The sequence below is a fragment of the Electrophorus electricus genome, chromosome 21, assembly GCF_041902795.1.
Source record: "Electrophorus electricus isolate QZ-2024a chromosome 21, ASM4190279v1, whole genome shotgun sequence".
Taxonomy (NCBI): domain Eukaryota; kingdom Metazoa; phylum Chordata; class Actinopteri; order Gymnotiformes; family Gymnotidae; genus Electrophorus; species Electrophorus electricus.
The window spans coordinates 13,882,501-13,899,661 of record NC_137517.1 but is presented as its reverse complement, the minus strand read 5'-3'; the positions used below and the strand labels follow the sequence as shown (position 1 = coordinate 13,899,661).

Genomic DNA, 17,161 nt, shown 5'->3' with positions numbered 1-17,161 from the left:
GTGGGGTGTGTTCACAAAGATTGAACTGGTCGTGTGGTGCGTTGAGAACAGGCCAGTAAGTGCTACACTACAAGGCAGAGGGATTTATTTCGTAGTGCCTGAAGGAAGAGAATGAAACATACAGATAAGATTCGCATCACACAACCCATACTCCATGTTCTACCAACCTCGACACCCCTGACTACCAGAACACACACAGCAAAGGTTTTTTTTTAGTCAGGCCGGTATCGCTTTTGTACTATAACCCCCGGGGAAAAAAAGCTAGCTTCATTACTCTGGTGAATAGAAGCTAGCAGGAGCACACAAGCAAACCTTTTTACTTAAAAAAATAACGCTTTTAAATGTTAACTCTGTACAGAAAACCAAGAAAAGCGCTGTATACACTTACTGAATTCTGTAAACGCGCACCAAAAAAACCTGATTTTGATCAGTAGTCAACAAACACGATGTTGATTATGCTGCAATAGGAATGCAGGAATGAGCCTCATGCTTGGCTTAATGTATACGTATCCGGTATGAGAGCATTAGCTTAGCAGTGACCAAGACCCATTAAGCATTTGCGCCAATTAATTAGGACGCAGCGCCGGCCTGAAAGCCTGGTAAGGTTACTGGCAACCGTCGGCTCCACCGACAGCAAACGCCTCGGGGCGGAGAAGGCTCGACTTGTGAGTTTATTGGCTGGTTGCCAAGTAAAAATCCGATTATTGCCCGACTGTTGTAAACGCCGGAGTTCTCCCATTATCTGAATACACAAGTGCATGTAAACGCGTTTATCGGATTAGAAACCGCACGTAAACGCTTTCATTGTAACCTACACGCAACACCGGAGCGGTAACGGTCGCAGGAAGCAGTTAGTGTAATGGGGCCTAATTTATAAATAGCAGAAAATAGTTAGTATAGACTATAGTTTTACTTAACAGCACACACACCTCGACACAGATCTTAATTTTTCACTACTTATCAATATTTGAAGGAAAAAAAACCAAACCTCGTCAGAACAGAATCATTCGACCATGCAGGAAAAACACATTCGTCATTAGTTGTTGTTAACTTTTTTAAATAAAGCCTTCCCACAGGGGTAGGCTACCGTAAAGCTTAGTCTTGCGGGAAGTCTGCGCTTCTTGTGTGGAAAATCGCGCCTATGTGATGTTGGTATCGTACAGTCCGGTTTACATGTTTGCTTGTGTTATTTTATTTTTAGGTTTTAGTGTTTTCTAAAGGCTGTTATGATTGTTTCTCACTATAGCTAAAGACCAAAACGCAAATATCACACCATCATAGGACAGAGGTAAGAGTCATTCTTGGTTCAGAAAAAGAGCCCTTAACGAATTTAAGATGGCTTAAGGAAAAGGCCAAAGTTCCAAACATGCCAACAAACACATCTGAACCGAGGATGAAGTCAGCAAGAGTCTGTTTACTACCTGCCATCCCTCACGGGCCAGCCAACACACTTCAGCGCATGCGGACTAGCATCCAGCTACACTTGGGCTTGGGCTCCAGAACACACAGAACCCAGGCGTTCCAAAAGGTTAGTGTTCTAGAATACGCGATTGTTCTAGAAGCAAGCCGATCTACTAGAACAGTAGGGACAGCGTCCGAGAACAGCACAGATCTCGACAACGACAACAAAACCACACACATCCCAAACAGTCGGAAACTACAGTTCAAGAATCAGTGAGAACCGTTGCGTTAGATGTTCAGTCTTAGGTACACTGATATGCACCGTCAGACATCTGAAAGAGCAACAGTGCACTTTAGAGTCAGAACAGCAGCAATCTTACATTCTTCTCTGATCAATGCATAATCAGATCAATGCGTCACAGCAAAAGAAAGCGTAAGAGTTGAGAAGAATAACGGCTGTTTAGTGACAGCCACGTGTGCACAGTCAAAGACACAATATTCCCAGTTACTTGCACTGAGCAATCTTGCTGTAACCATGGATACAAAAGATGGGATGGAAGATGGTGGTTACTCCGGTAACGCGTGGCACTCTCGTGCAGAGCTGTGCGCGCGTGAAGCCACTTGTCCTTTTAGTGCCTGATTCGCATACTGCAGATAACTAAGGGGGAAAAAGTTCAATTGCACTACACAAGACTGAGAAGCAGCAGATCAAACCAGAGGAACCTTCTAGTATGCAAAAAAAAAAAAAAAAAACCAAACCAAACACTCACACAAACAAACAAATTGTGCAGCTCAAGAAATACTCAAAAACACAGACCGCAACCCTGATGTGTGAAGTAAAAAAAATAAATAACAAATCGAATAAATACAAGTCGCAAAATCATGTAATATGAGCTCCAGACAGAAGTGGTGGAGGTTCAGGGAAAGACGGGGAGGCAGAGAGGCGAGTGGGAGGTAGCAGAATGATGGAGAGCCGCGACAGGGTCACGGGACGGGGTCGTCTGTCGGAGCGGCGGCGGCTTTGTCTTCGTCCGTCTGTTTCTGGTGCTGCAGTCGGGCATACGTGACTGCATCGCCCCTGGGGAAAGAGATGCAGAGGGACAGGGGGACAGAAAGAGAAAGTTAATTACTGGTTGATTACTGGTTAATTACTGGTTAATTAATTAACCGACGTTCATTTAAAGTGAAATGGGAGACCAAGTCAGAAAATAGCATGTGATCATAAAGTGCACGTCATCAGCCAAAAACTGAGCGTGAACTGTAAAATATCTGAGGGGGGGAAGTTTGTGTGCGATTCCCGCTCACTTCTTTCCGAGGGAGGAGAGTCCATAGAGCACCCCAGTGGCAAAGGTGATGGCGTTCCCAAACAGAGTGGTGAGGGTCATGCTTATAAAGATAGGGAACAGGGCCATCCTGAGAGAGAGAGGAGTTAGTTTACAGTCTATGTAAGAATTGTATTCATTAACTGCTGCTTTGTTTGCCTTTCTATATTAAACTGTAGGCGAGGTCCCAGCACTAGATCTATAAAGTCTAAGGGCCAAGGGCCATCTGAATGTGACAATGTCTGAGTCAGCCACTCACACCCTACACCCTGATTGTTTTCTACAAATAAAATTCTGGAAAAAAATAAAAATAAAAATTTGAATAAAATATTGAAATTGGAAATTTGAACTAAAACTTAATGGACAAAAAGGTTTTCTGCACAAGCCTGCTTTTCGGTCATAATTCCATCACTCGTTTCTTCCTTCCATGTTTCATCCCTCCATCTCTTCCTTACACACACACACACACACACACACACACACACACACACACACACACACAAACACTTACCCGCAATAAAGCATGGCTTTGTGCAGGGGACGTAGTTTATCTGCTCGACTCGCCAGCACATTCGCAAACTCGACAAATTGGCAGCAGAAAGGGACCTCAATGAGGAATAACACGCACGCCGCCATCCTGGACACACACACACACACACACACAATTCATCAGCATGCAATGAAAGCATAATAATGCATGCTTTTAACCTGGAGAACACCAACCACACACACACACACACATTTCCTAACTCAGCAAACATCACAAACACCCACTTGCACACAAACAGAATAAAGGTTGTGTGTACTCACACCATCCAGACCCCTGCAACGATATTTAAGGGGTGAACAGTCACACAATTCCAGATCCCCATCATAGCAGAAGCTAGAGAGAGAGAAAAAACGTTACTTAAGAGACTTAAGAGAGCAGAGCAACTGTGTAACGTTTCTGTTGCTGGTACTGCAGACAGCTGAGTTTTGGCGGCTAGTCTCACAGCATCAGTCTTGACCTCTTCTTGAAAAAGCTACAAATGACGTATAAACACGGCCGCATTAACCCTTCATTGGCCACAACACAGCTGAGCAAACCCTTCAGACAACAGCAGTATTCAGGCCCTGCTGTGGGAGTCAGACACTGTGACTGACTGACACCCCCCCCCCCCCCACACACACACGTGTCAGCTGGACAGTGTTTGATCACACACTACTGAGGTTTTTGCCAAACAACTGGGGAAGCTGTTGGTGTCACAGCTCACAGGCTGAAGTGAACAGAGAACAATTCATACAGTGATGCTGAATGCACGCACACACACACACACACACACACACACACACACACACACAATCATTCATAAGATCATGTGTACAGGTCTTGTGGACACTGCCCTTCTGTTTCTCTGCTAAATAATAGAAAATACATTTTACTAACCCTCTGCCCACCAAACTGTGTGTGGGTCAGTATGTCAGTGTGTGTGTGGTAAGAAGAGAGAGAGAGGCAGGGACAGACACATTCTCAAGTTCAGCATCGGTCAGCTGGAGCTGTTAGATATTGTGTGTGTGTGTGTGTGTGTGTGTGTGTGTGTTAGGGTGGCCAGATGTCTGGGTTATCAGCTCCCTGTCCTCTGTCGGGCAGTACGTCTGGATAGACATCTATTCATCATCCTTCTGGAATGAACTGGTAGTTGTTTTCCATTGCTAAGCATGATATCTTTTCACATGGCCCTTGTATTTTATCGTCTTACTTTTTTTTAATCACCTTCGTTTGTCACCTCCTTGCTTATTGTGTAGCTCTCGCTCTAAATGCTAGGCAGTTGGGATGTCCCAATACAAGTGTGAAAACGTCAAAAAACGAAAAATGACTTGTTCTCAGTGGTCAGCACGTCCTTTACTTTCAAACAGTAGGAAAGATGAATTTCATGCTTTCTGCACACAGTGCCAAACATAAATACTGCAAGAAGGTGCCAAGTTTAGTAAAATATTAATTTATATTACAAATTTCTAGAACTGGTCACTTCTGTGAGCTAGCCAGGTTATGATTTAATCTGTGTGCAGTACAGTGTCATATCCCTGTCCCCTGAGTTATTAAAGTGGTCAGTGTGTGTGTGTGTGTGTGTGTGTGTGTGTGCATACGCAGGCATGTCTTACAGCCTGCCCATCCTCTCGTCCTGTAGTGTCTCAGCAGAACTTTCAGCTGTGTGTGCAGTCTGTGCAAATGGTGCACAGCACAAACTCATGCGTGCGTTTTATTAGCCAAACGTCAAACAGAGCTATTTGGGCTGTGAGTAATGGACGAAGACACAGACAAAGATGAACAAGGAAGCAAGGACAAAACCCCTTAGAACGAGATTAAGAAAATGAGAAAAGGAGCGTAGCGCAGTTGCTGTGACAGCTGTGTTGCCGTGCAGTGTTACCAAAAGGAACGCAGGCTTGTGCACATAACGCCCCTCGTTACTACTGACTCTGGATCAGCTGCGTCCCTGGCCCAACGCGAGGGGTTTTCCTCTCTATGCAAGCTTACGGGCATTTTCACACTAGAGGCCATTTTCTTCGGCCCAGGACCGCTTGCTAAGCAAGCCCGGCACATTTGGTTGAGTGTGAAAGCTGTTTCTGAGTTCAGAAGCGGCCCAGAGAACTGATCTCTGGTCCTCCTGAAAATAGGTGGTCTGAAATTCACATTCCAGTGAACTCTAGTGAAGTCCCCTGCGTGTGTGGACGCCCTCTGCTCCTGAAGCCACGTGGGGGGTTGCGTGATGAGTCAAACCAATCATGTCACTTCCCTTTAAGTTTTGCAATGCCAGGGAAGGTATTGCAGTGTATTTCATGGAGGCTAGCCATATAATAGTGGCATGCAGGCCAACATGAGTGTTTTTTACACAGTGGACCGCACCGGATTTCACTCTGTAAAGAGCAAATGTGAACGCTGCATTTTAAGCTCAGTGAATAAGCGGACAGAGACTTGAACAGGTCCGTCTCACTCTCGTTTTTCAGAGAACATCTGGTGCAGTTTATTTGAAGTATGCACACAGTACGGACCAGAGGTAGTAAAATCCAACAAACACAGGATGTGCTGTCACAAAGCTGTGACTCTAAACGCCATGTGATCAAACCGAGTAGACCTGTTCGACTTCTCCGTCGCTAAGGCAAGAGTAGCAAACACACCTGGTCCTGAAGGCAACAAACATACGCTCTGACTACTGGACCAAAGAGCCAGTTCACTGGCACAGGAGCTAGAACACCCATTCCACCTTCCTGAGAGACAGTCTCTGTCACACCACCCTCTCGGCAGCTCGTGGTGATGCATGCCAGTTAGTTTTGTTTGCTTGTTTGTCCGATTGGTGTTGGTGCCGCTGGCATCTCGTGAGAGTGAAGCAGCTACAGCCAGGCAGGCTGGTTGCTCTCCACGGGCTGTGTGACCCTAGAGACGGCTTGATGTCCAGAGCGTAATCCCCATCGGCTAAATTCTCCATAGACCGACATGTACTTATATACCCAAAAACTGTAGTAAATAAAAGCACGCAGGCTATTAAAACATTTAGTGCGTGTGAATGTTAACGTGCGAAATGCAATTTTAGATTTAATAGTGTTACACATTTGTATGAATCCCGTGGAGTGCGGCAGGTAAAAGAGTCTGGCTTGGCGGCTCTCTGCTCAGCTCCTCCCACGACTGGTATTAAAAATATCATCTGACAATTTAAATCAGTGTAGAGCAATGCTCTGGCTCCGTTTGCATTATTGTAGCAAAAATATGCGCCATAAAAGACGTTACGATGTGATGTATACTGTCTTTTGGTTCGATGGTAAAAACGTCAGTGTGAACGCAAACTAAGCCTGGACTAAAAAGAAATAGCATAGAATGTTTTGATTGTCCGGACCGAGGAAACCGAGCTACAACCATAACTGCCACTGAGATCAGTCTGGTCACTGCCATCATTACAATATACTAATGAAGACTACTGAGGACGCTTGAGTGTGTCGCCAGGCCCAACACACCCGGTTCAATGTAGCACTACCCATCAAAACTGCTGTTGCTTGAGCCCGTTGTGTTGGAGGAGAGAAATGCCAAACTATATGGCACGGTTAGGCCATAAGTAAGAACGCATAGCCTATAACCATAACCAAAAGACACATTCTTACGAGGACATTAATAAAACTTAAAAAACAGTCGAATGACCGCCAAGCAGGGGTGTGTGTAAGGCTACGTTCACACTACAAATCACATTGTTCAATTCCGATTTTTTTTTTTTTTTTTGCTTAGATCGAATTTTGACGCTTCCCATTCATTATTGCAAGTGGCCTGTATCTGTAATGTGATGTTCACGCACAAAAGTGATTCTAATATTATTATTTTTAAAGATCCTCCTTGGGTGTTCACATGGCCCTGACAAAAGAAAATCAGATTTGTGACAAGGCAAAAAAATCGGGATTCGCTTCGGGTTGGTAATATGAACACTCGAGTTGGCTCGATTTGTGTTGCGTCTCTTGACAGCGTTACTTACACAAGCCACCCAGGACTGCGCCTAATTTGCAGATCCACCGGTACCACCATGACATGCCATCGTTGTCGGTGTCGGTTTTGGTTGGCGCTGACGCTTCCTCTGAGCTCATTTTACAGCTTTAAATTATTCAGACACACGATTTTGCTTACGGATCACCCACTCCACGAAGCCTGCGTCGACAGATCGAGTAGCTAACAGCAGCGTCCCTTTCTTGGATCAAGACAATTATTATGAAAACAGCCGTTATTTCTTCAAACTAGCAGAGGTAGCTATAGTACTACCAGACTGTCAAATTTTCAGTTTACACAAGCTAACCAGAAATAACTCATCTAGACAAATATCTTGCCGATATGAATCACCGATCGTAGAGCATTTGGTAAAAACGTGAGCAGACGAATCGCTTGTTAGCTCGTTTCCACTTTGACCAGCGCACCGACAGATCCAGCGGACTAGCTGAGCGACTATCCTAAGTAAACGCCAGCAAACTTCACCCGATCCCTTGGTGTTTCGTGGCTTCCAACGTCATCGATCACATGCCGTAATCTTGCTGAATCCAGGCCCGTCCAATATAAACATCAAATCTAAAATCCAGGTGCAACTCAGTGTCCCATTGTTTGGCTTCTTCTCCTGGAGGTTCCCTTGTCCCCGCTGCGCTGTGGGTGGAGCCAATACCTGCGTCACTTTGTGGAGTCGTCTGTTCAAGGGCTTCAAAGTCGACATCTTTTGTGCAAGTAGTATTTGCGTATAATTCCACACTCTAATGCAGTTGTTTTACAGTGGCTTGTATAATAAGTGTTATTATATTATATCTATATTGTTTGACGTACTATTTTATCCAGTTTTACCAATTTCTTTTCCTAGGCGTGGGCCGCTCATCTGTAGAAAATAAAAACAAATTTAGGAGAAAAATGATTGTAATCATTTTCTGGACTACTTTGTGTGACGCATTAAATCCTCATGAACAGAAGAGACGTTTGTGTAACTTAGACTTTGTCTAGACCTTTTGTAGTCTCTGCAACCTAAACGTCTTACGTTTTGTAATATCTAGCCAACCAACAGTGATATTCTCAAACCTGCGTTTCTTGAACGCAGCTGTTGAAGTTTATGATGTCTTAGATTTACAGATAATCCGGGTGGTCGTGGCGGACAGCAGACGCAGTTGAAATCTACAGAACAGCGCACGTTTGAAAGGCAGTCCAATCTATCTTGCACTAAAACCTCAAAAGAACAAGAGTGTAAGGTGTAAGCTGCCATAATTATAACCGAGCAGGAGCTAAATCGGTCAGTTAGCTATAGACTTCCTCCGACTGTTTTGTTGCATATCCACGGGGTTAGTGGTGAGGACTTTTCCCGTCGGAGGCCGCCGGTGTGGCGCTGTGAATCTTCGCTCCAATCACTGCGTCTTTCCTCCTGCACAAGATTTACAGAAGAGGATGAGTTTTTTATTGTAAGTTCTCAAAAAGTCGCTGCTGATAAGTTGTTATATACATACTGTTAGCCGGTCTAGATATCTAGCGATGCGATGAGCAAAAACGAGCGCTTCAGATTCTGCTACTCGTTAGCCCTTCATCAAGACCAGCTTGCTAACCGTGTCTAGAAATCAAGGACCAGCTCTGTTGGACAACTCGGATCAAACTCATAATTAGTTACACCTTACACGAAACTGATAATTAGTCAGTAGAGGTTCCTGCGAAGTTTTCCCAGTCTAGTTGCCGAGACATTTTCTGTTTTTAGCGATGTCCTCGCCGGAATAGTAGTTAGTGGTTTGTATATAATGAGGTTGGAGAGCAGTTTTAGAGTAACAGTAACGTTACTCTAAATCACCGCTGGCTGGGCAAAAGAGCTGCTTCCTTAGACGACTTCAGCACATATTGAAACCTGATAATTATATTACGATCATTCCGTGATATATGAGCTAGCGGACATCTGCAGAAAGGTGCCTAGCTACTCTCTCAGCGTAAGATTTCGGATTTCAACAAGGCACGTTTTAGTCGAGGGGAACCTTGCCACCATGGTAATTGTTTTTATTTATTTTTCTTTTGCGTGATGTTTAACAGTTCCTGTGCGTCGAAAGGGGAACAGATACTCGAGGCCTTTAGTACTGGATAGGCCTGCTCCCGATTCAGGCACTTGCGTGAATTGTATGCAGCTGGATGGATTTGGTAATTCTCCATTGATTCCATGCACTGTTTTAGAAAACGAAGTCGCTGGTAACGCTTAAAAAAAAGTAGTGAAAACAGCTGCCCCGTTCACAGTCTCGATAGAGAGGGAGGAGGACTTGAACAGCCATAAATTCATCCAATGTGGTTTGAACTCGGTGCTACACGTGAAGTCGCACATATTGGACAAGCTTTTGCTGCGCCAGCGTTCTCTTATTTTCGAAGTTGGGACAGCATATTGTGCTTGGATCTGTCAGCATATTGATTCAGTTAACAGTGGGGTCTGTGACATTACCTCAGCAACAAGGAAGTCTGGTCCCCCCCCTCGATCTCTCTCTCTCACTCGCACTTGCACGCACAGACGGTCTCGTTTCCTAATCTCTCCATGACATCTATGTGTGTTCCCCAATGACTCTACCCCCTCCCTCCCCTCCCCAGCGGGAGCCGCTCATCTAAGACGTTCAAGCCGAAGAAGAACATTCCGGAAGGTTCTCACCAGTATGAGCTGTTGAAGCACGCTGAGGCGACCCTGGGAAGTGGAAACCTGCGCATGGCTGTGATGCTTCCCGATGGGGAGGACCTGAATGAGTGGGTCGCTGTCAACAGTAAGGCCTTAGTTTACCCATCACACCCACAGCTCCTTCCACAACACTCCGGTCAAACAGACGATGTGCATAAGACGGGGTGTACACACAACAGGGTGCTATAGGCTACCTAGTAGCAGATTCATTACGGTAACGGTACACCAGTTGCTTGAGTTTGTTGGGGATCATTTCAGTAGTGGAAGTGTCAGTGAGAGCTTTAAAAAGTGTTTAGAATGAATGAATGAATGAATGGTGCATTAATGTGAGTGCTGGTGGTGCAATCTGTTTTGAAACTTTGTGTGTGTGTGTGTGTGTGTGTGTGTGTGTGTATATAGAGTGCCAGACTGAATCTTAAAAAAGGCTCTTTGTCCTTTTCTCCATGACCTTATTTACACAGTGCTGCACACACACAAGGCCAGACCAAACCAGTGCCTCATTTCTGCACACAGTTTGGAGGAAGTGTGACTCTAAGCAATCCCACCCACACGTCAAACTGAATGAATTTGTCTTAAATCATTAGGAATGTAAAGTGTGTCAGTGGGGGTGGGGGGTTATATTGTTTACTCACTGACATTTGGAATAGATCACTCTCTCTCACATACACATTCATGCAGGATTGCTTTCTGGCCTTCACCATCTCTTTCTGCTAGTCTCTTTTTTTTCTGCTGTTTAAACTCAGTAGAAGGAAGACATGTTTTGCATGCTAGTGCATGGCAGCCATGTGACCCAAGCAGGACTGTAGGCTGAAGTGTTTGGTCATGTGACCTTTTGCATGTGTGCAGCGGTGGACTTCTTCAACCAGATCAACATGCTCTATGGGACCATTACAGACTTCTGCTCGGAAGACAGCTGTCCAGTCATGTCTGCAGGACCCAAGTAAGTAAGTGTGTGTGTGGATGGATGGATGGATGCCTGTGATGGAGTGCGTTTGTTTGGGTGTGCTGCTAGGTACTATGACAGAGGGAGAGAAAGAAAGGGTGTGGGGGATATGGGAATGCGTGTGTGTGAGAGGGAGGGAGCGTGTGAGGGTTTATCTTGTATTGGGGGTCGAGATTCTTTCTTGCTACCCTATTGCTTCCCGAGTGGTTGTAATCGTTTTGTCCGCATCCTCTGACCTGTGCATGTCGTTTTGCCATCAACCGCATCGGTGTAGGTGTTTGCTTACACATCGGTGTCTCCCTAACAGATACGAGTACCACTGGGCTGACGGAACCAACATCAAAAAGCCGATCAAGTGCTCTGCTCCTAAATACATCGACTACTTGATGACCTGGGTGCAGGACCAGCTCGACGACGAAACTCTCTTCCCATCCAAAATAGGTGCGTCTCGAAAACCCAAACGCCCGACAGACGTTAATAAGTAGCTCCGAGTATGCAGGCAGATTGCTGGTGTTTTTAATGCACCTCTTGAAAAGAGACTTCTTAAAGCTAAACTTCAGTAGGTCGGTTGGAGTTATAAGGCGATTGTAAGCTGGTGACTGGTCTGTTGTAATAGTAGAGCACTGCAGAGCTGCAGATCGAGCGGAACGTCCCTGTTCTGGTACTGTAGTTGCATTCCTGTTCATCCCCGTCACTCGTTTAATTTTTTTGGGCAGTTCATTTTAAAACGTTTTATAGCGTTTACTTGACTGTGATGATGCACTTTTGCCGGAGCGTTACAAAAAAGTAAAGTGAAGAAAAACCTCATTTAAAAAAGCTGAACGAACAAACAGAAAACAGAAAAATCACTCCAACATGGTCTGCCTATGCAGGATTGTATTAGGAAAAGGAGGATCTGACCAGACGTAATTGACCAGAACGGCTCTTTTATTTTATGGGGTGTGGTTCGGCCATTGAGGGATTTTTGGCAGTACTGCTCTGTGTGACCGCTCTGAACATTAGCACAGTGTCATCAGCACAGAGCAAGCACTTCAACATCATGGGAAGTTAAACCTGCCATCGTCCAGTGCTGTCCAAGATGATTTATGCAGAAGTTAAATAAGGTAGGACTTAAGATATGCCATTGTGGTATCTCATGGCACTGCTGGAAGAAACCTGTTCTGTATTTCCCGATTCTTACCACACGTTTGCTGTTTGAATGTACCAAATTTTAGAATATCAATATAATATTCCTACCCTTTCCATTTTGAAAAGGTTTAATAGTAAGTCCTTGTGCCAAATTGAATGAAATAAATTGGATTTGGTGTGAGATTTCTGCCAGTTAGAGAATATAAAGAATTCATATGGTCTGATGTGCAGTGTTTTTTTTAAAGCATTTGAAATTTGCTTAAGACCTTGTGCTTCATGAAGAAGGTCATTCTGGCCTTTATTATAATAGAAAATAATTTCACTAGATTATTACACACACAAATACCTCTAATTATTAGGTATATGAGCATTATTAGCCCTTGATTCCAGATCTCAGGAAGACTTTCCAAAATTAGATTAAAGAGTTTAACGAGAGCTTCTTTTGCTTTAGTGTTCCAAAATGTCTCGTTGGTGGTAATGCTGAAATACTTTCTTTAATTCTGGTCACTTTGATTTGATTGTGTATTTTTCATGTAAGTAACGAGTCTCTAGGTAGTCTGTATTCCTTAAGTGTTTTTTTTTTAAATTCTTCTAGTTAATTCTTCTGTAGTCTTGCAAAGGTTTTCAAAGCAAGTTTTCCCCATTTTGCTTTTGTGTGCGTCCCCTCTTTCCCTCCCTCCAGGTGTTCCCTTTCCTAAGAACTTCATGTCGGTGGCCAAGACCATCCTGAAGCGGCTGTTCCGGGTCTACGCCCACATCTACCACCAGCACTTCGACTCCGTCATGCAGCTGCAGGAGGAGGCGCACCTCAACACCTCCTTCAAGCACTTCATCTTCTTCGTCCAGGTGAGTCCGCTTCTGCGTAACCGCGGTAATGCTAACGATGCTGCCCCAGTTGGTGACGTGGATAACGCCATGTTGACAACCAAGTTCTTCCGAGTCTGTAGGTTTGTGTTTAATGGTGTTTTCGGTGTCGTCTGAAGTCGTTATCAAGCCGAAAGATTTTAGGTTTGACTTATTGCAAACAGGTGAAAGTGATAGTATTGTATGATTTTTGTTGTATGATGTGACCGTAGTTCTGGTCCAGGTGAATGTTTTCATTCTATCGTAGGACATATTAGTTCTGGCATAAGTGTAAATGGCTCATTTTAAGCCACTTTTGCATAGTTCATTTCCCAAAAGCACATTTTGGTCTTGTTTTTGGTGTCCTTTTTTTTGCAGGAGTTTAACTTGATTGACCGTAAGGAGCTCGCACCCCTCCAGGAGCTGATTGAGAAACTGACAACCAAAGACAGATAGATTGAGGAACGAAGACGGAAGGAAGAGAGAGAGACCACTCTCTTTCTTTATCACAGTCCTGCACCCCATTATGCTCTGTCTGGTCTCTCTCCTGCTCTGCACAAATGACCTTCCCTGATATGTTCATTATAGCACAGACTAAACTACTGTTCACTGTTCGACAGGAGATGCCATTTTCTAACAGAAACCACACTAGCACAACATTAATGCCTAAGCTTAAAGGGGAGTTGGATAGCTATGCTAACTTGTCAACATATTTTTCTGCTCTTAACTAGACGGTATTTTAAAACTAGGAATTGTTTAAAGTTTTTCCGCTTGATTTTATTATTTTGTTTCTCAAGCCTTTAAATTTAGTTTTTTTTGTTGTGCATTTTGAATGGATTGCCACCTTGTGGTTGCTTAATGTATTACACCAATGTCTACTAGTATGGCATTGAGCCAATGAAGTGACACGCTCGCTATGAGGGTGTCGGGGTTTTCACTACGTGATGCTGACTGCTAAAGGATACTCTATAGATAAATATATAAAGTCTGTTTTCCTATGCAATTATTGTGCCATTTTGCTTACCTCTTAATGCTGAGTAATTATTAATGGTCTATATTTTAGTCTCTCGCGCTTTGTGACATCTTATACCTTAGTTTTCCAGTATATTTGGCTACAGTATGCGGTCGGTAACTTAACACTTGTCATCGCATTAGCGACCTGAACTTCAGTTGTATTTGTGTTCACTAGATAAGTATTGCTAAGTGTAGGTAGATCAACTGAACTAACTCAGGATATTCTGGGCCACAGCACATGTGACTTCAGTAGCCCCGCTGACTTCCTCAATGACTGACTGACTGATGTACTGATGGCGCCTATCGATTTTTTCATTGATATGCTTACCTGCCAAGTCAGGCCCTCTCTTGTCAGATTCTGAAATTGTAATTCCTAATGAGGAGTGGTTTGACCTCGACGGTTGCACATGTATGCTTTGGTCTGTTTTTCTCTCTTAAGTGTGTAGTTTTTTTTTTAGTTTTTTTTTTTTTTTAGTTTTTTTCCCACGCTTACTGACCATTCTGGGTTTTACAGCTGATCTAGAACCATGGCACTCTTAACATTATTGCTTCCTGCCTTTAAAGTCCGTTTACTTTGGCGTTTTAATTTCAGCTCCTTCAACTTCTTGAACAGTTCAACCTGAACGCGTATCTTCTCCCCTCCCCCCCCCCCCCCCAAAAAAAAAACCACTGCAGCGATTGTGCCAACTGTGCATTGTTACAAATATTTATATGAATAGCAATGTTGCCACTGAGAGAGCTATATTTTCCCTGGGCTGTATAATATTTAGGGCGTTTCTATGTATTGGAATACATCCGTGGTAGCTGGAATGAGACTTTTACAAGAAAAGAAACATTAAAACTGATGTATGTTTTACAGTAATAAAATCTGTATATCAGAAAGCAAAAGTAATGTTTTTGTTTGAATTAAAAGCTGAGTAATTTGATAAGCGTTTGTTATTTTTTATTAGTAGAAATTCCGTGTAAACGTGGTCGTTCCGTTGGCACATGGGACCGCCCACAACATCGCCAGTGCACCAATGAAAGCCCTGGTGCTGCTCACTGATTGGTCGCCGTTATATCAGCGTATTGTTCCGCTTTTCTGTCCCAGCGCGCCAAAGTTCAAGCGCGTTCCGGTACTTCCGCGGTTTTCCGCTGCTACCGCCACTGACGGTCGAAACGTTGCGTTGCCACGTTAAGTGACTTAAAACATGTCTCGGACTTCCAAAAGAGCGTTTCCCAGCCATCTAAACGAAAGCCTGGAGAAAAGAATAAAGCGCATTTCTATTGAGGGAAATATCGGTGAGTGCTTCAAGTTATGCGGCAGGACGTGTACGTGATGTTTAAGGCTGGATGGACGATACATTTAGTATCGAATAAAGGGAAATATTCGGCGCGATAATTGCTAATTTGTAGATTTTGCAGACAAACCGGGCAATAACAGTAGCTAAGCTATATTGCTGTGGAATTAATTTATTAAATGAATCAAACACATTAAAGCGTAAGCAAAACGAGTTAAAATACATTCTTGCACTTAGGACTTTGCGACGGTAAGCTTTTTAAGAACATCTCAACGTTTGTGCATTTGTTATTTTTCACCTTTACCGTTGTTTTAAATGCGTATGATTATCTGTATTTTAGCGGCGGGCAAATCGACTTTTGTGCGCGTTCTGGAAGAACACGACAAAGAGTGGGACGTGGTGCCCGAGCCTATCGCGCGGTGGTGCAACGTGCAAACCGAGCACGGCGACTTCGAGGTACCCCTTTACCCTCCGCTATTTTCCCCCGCCAATGCACACGACTTGCTGTCCGACGTGAGTTTGAAATGAGAGATACGCGGGGTAAATCCTATTTAGTTATGCGATGGCGGTGCGCGTAGATGTCGTTTTGATGACGGTTCCGTAACGAGCGCGCAGGAAGCAGCTGTGGCTTCGTCAGTTGGCATGGCAACACGAGACTCCTGCTTCACCCGCATATGTGATGTGTGACCAGCTGAACAGATAAAGCTTTAACACGACATTTCTACGTATTTTGCCGACCGTTTTTGCACAGTACAACGGAGTGCTCTTTCTAAATAATGAGTCTGAATGACGAAGTCGAAACCGCATTAGTTATTAATTCGACCCTAGTTAAGTCTCTCGTATGAAACGCGTCAGCAGTGGACGAAGAAAGAGAGAAAATATGAGCATGGGAATGAATTACCACATGCGTTGTATTTGAAGCTCGTCTGCCTTTGGTTAAACCCATGTCTGTGTGTCAGGAGCTGACCCCGTCTCAGAAGAGCGGGGGTAACGTGCTGAAGATGATGTATGAGAAGCCAGAGAGATGGGCATACACACTCCAGAGCTACGCCTGCATGAGCCGCGTGCGGGCTCAGATCAACTCAGCCAGGGGCAAGCTGCAACAGGCAGAGAACCCCGTGCAGTTCTTTGAGCGATCTGTCTACAGCGACAGGTGGGGTGGGGATGATGGAGTGTGTGGATGGGGGGGGGGCTCATGGCTTCGTGTGATAGGGAAGACAGCTGGTTCCTGACAGTGGTTGTGTGTCTAACGCCATGATTCTCTCTGTCAACAAGTATATCTTTATTGTAAACGTGTGTGTGTGTGTGTGTCTGTGCGTGCATTTATTTATATATATCTTTGTGGGAACCACATGCCTTCATAGTGAAGGGAAAACACCAAATTTGACATTTCGTTTGCCTTTTTAGTGCGGCTTTTATTTAAGAAATTTGAAAAGCCTGAAGTTACTTGTTTGGTTACTACGTTGGGAGGGTTAGAGACAGGTATAGGCCTGGTATTGTTTGTCACAATAATTAACAAGTCAATGGAAGTACCCACAAACACTGTAATACAATAGTGTGTGTGTGTGTGTGTGTGTGTGTGTAATATCTTCACATTCTCTCTGTCTTGCAGGTATATTTTTACCGCTAACCTGTATGAGAACGAGTGTGTGAATGAGACAGAGTGGGCTATATACCAGGACTGGCACAGCTGGCTACATAAGCAGTTTGGTCATCACATCGAACTGGACGGCATCATCTACTTGCGCGCAGCACCGGAGGTACACACGCATGACTGCACACACACGTCTACACATGAGTGCACACATATGCGTGACTGCACACACGTCTACACATGAGTGCACACATACGCGTGTGTGTATACACAGTATTGTATTACAGTACCTAGACTGACTCAGTTCATTTCAAACAGTATAACTCATAAGAGTACCCCTAACTAATCAGGGTTAATATGGAACATATGTGAACACATGAGACCTGTATTGTATCTATAAGTGCTGAAAGTAAAAATTGTAAAAAAAAAAAAAATAAAATAAAAAATAAATAAAGAAAATAAAT

At 44.0% G+C, this 17,161-nt stretch overlaps 3 protein-coding genes across 5 annotated transcripts in view; 2 read left to right on the top strand and 1 right to left on the bottom strand.

Moving 5' to 3' along the window:
- Positions 1-68: 68 nt before the first annotated feature.
- On the bottom strand, positions 69-7,893 carry cacfd1 (calcium channel flower domain containing 1). The gene is made up of 5 exons (XM_027032677.3): positions 7,217-7,893; positions 3,534-3,606; positions 3,235-3,360; positions 2,707-2,814; positions 69-2,479 (listed from the first exon to the last, which is right to left on the bottom strand). Exons 1-5 carry the CDS (start codon positions 7,323-7,325, stop codon positions 2,386-2,388), a joined length of 510 nt encoding a protein of 169 aa, XP_026888478.1. The 5' UTR covers positions 7,326-7,893; the 3' UTR covers positions 69-2,385.
- Positions 7,894-8,328: 435 nt separating this feature from the next.
- Positions 8,329-14,752, top strand: mob1bb (MOB kinase activator 1Bb). Of its 2 annotated transcripts, none has more exons than XM_027032674.3 (6): positions 8,329-8,663; positions 9,814-9,980; positions 10,742-10,835; positions 11,146-11,279; positions 12,649-12,812; positions 13,188-14,752. In XM_027032674.3, the coding sequence occupies exons 1-6, from the start codon at positions 8,650-8,652 to the stop codon at positions 13,263-13,265; spliced, it is 651 nt and encodes a 216-aa protein (XP_026888475.1). In that variant the 5' UTR covers positions 8,329-8,649; the 3' UTR covers positions 13,266-14,752. The 2 variants fall into 2 exon arrangements, with proteins under 2 accessions (XP_026888475.1, XP_026888476.1); XM_027032675.3 differs by lacking the exon at positions 8,329-8,663 and adding an exon at positions 9,105-9,230.
- A 172-nt stretch (positions 14,753-14,924) lies between these two features.
- The window catches only part of dck (deoxycytidine kinase), a 4,165-nt gene continuing 1,928 nt past the window's right edge, over positions 14,925-17,161 (top strand). For both annotated transcript variants that reach the window (XM_035521159.2, XM_035521158.2), the window contains exons 1-4: positions 14,925-15,104; positions 15,444-15,559; positions 16,063-16,256; positions 16,716-16,863. In XM_035521159.2, coding sequence (XP_035377052.1) covers positions 15,014-15,104; positions 15,444-15,559; positions 16,063-16,256; positions 16,716-16,863 — 549 coding nt within the window. In that variant the 5' untranslated portion in view covers positions 14,925-15,013. The remainder of the gene's footprint in view (positions 15,105-15,443; positions 15,560-16,062; positions 16,257-16,715; positions 16,864-17,161) is intronic.

Coding starts and splice junctions, on each gene's coding strand:
- cacfd1 (XM_027032677.3), bottom strand. CDS start 7,325: ATGAGCTCAGAGGAAGCGTCAGCGCCAACCAAAACCGACACCGACAAC. Junction 3,361..3,533: donor GTTGCAGGGGTCTGGATGGT/GTGAGTACACAC, acceptor GTGTGTGTCCAG/GATGGCGGCGTGCGTGTTAT. Junction 2,480..2,706: donor CTCTCCTCCCTCGGAAAGAA/GTGAGCGGGAAT, acceptor CTCTTTCCCCAG/GGGCGATGCAGTCACGTATG.
- mob1bb (XM_027032674.3), top strand. Junction 11,280..12,648: donor TCTCTTCCCATCCAAAATAG/GTGCGTCTCGAA, acceptor CCCTCCCTCCAG/GTGTTCCCTTTCCTAAGAAC. Junction 12,813..13,187: donor ACTTCATCTTCTTCGTCCAG/GTGAGTCCGCTT, acceptor TTTTTTTTGCAG/GAGTTTAACTTGATTGACCG.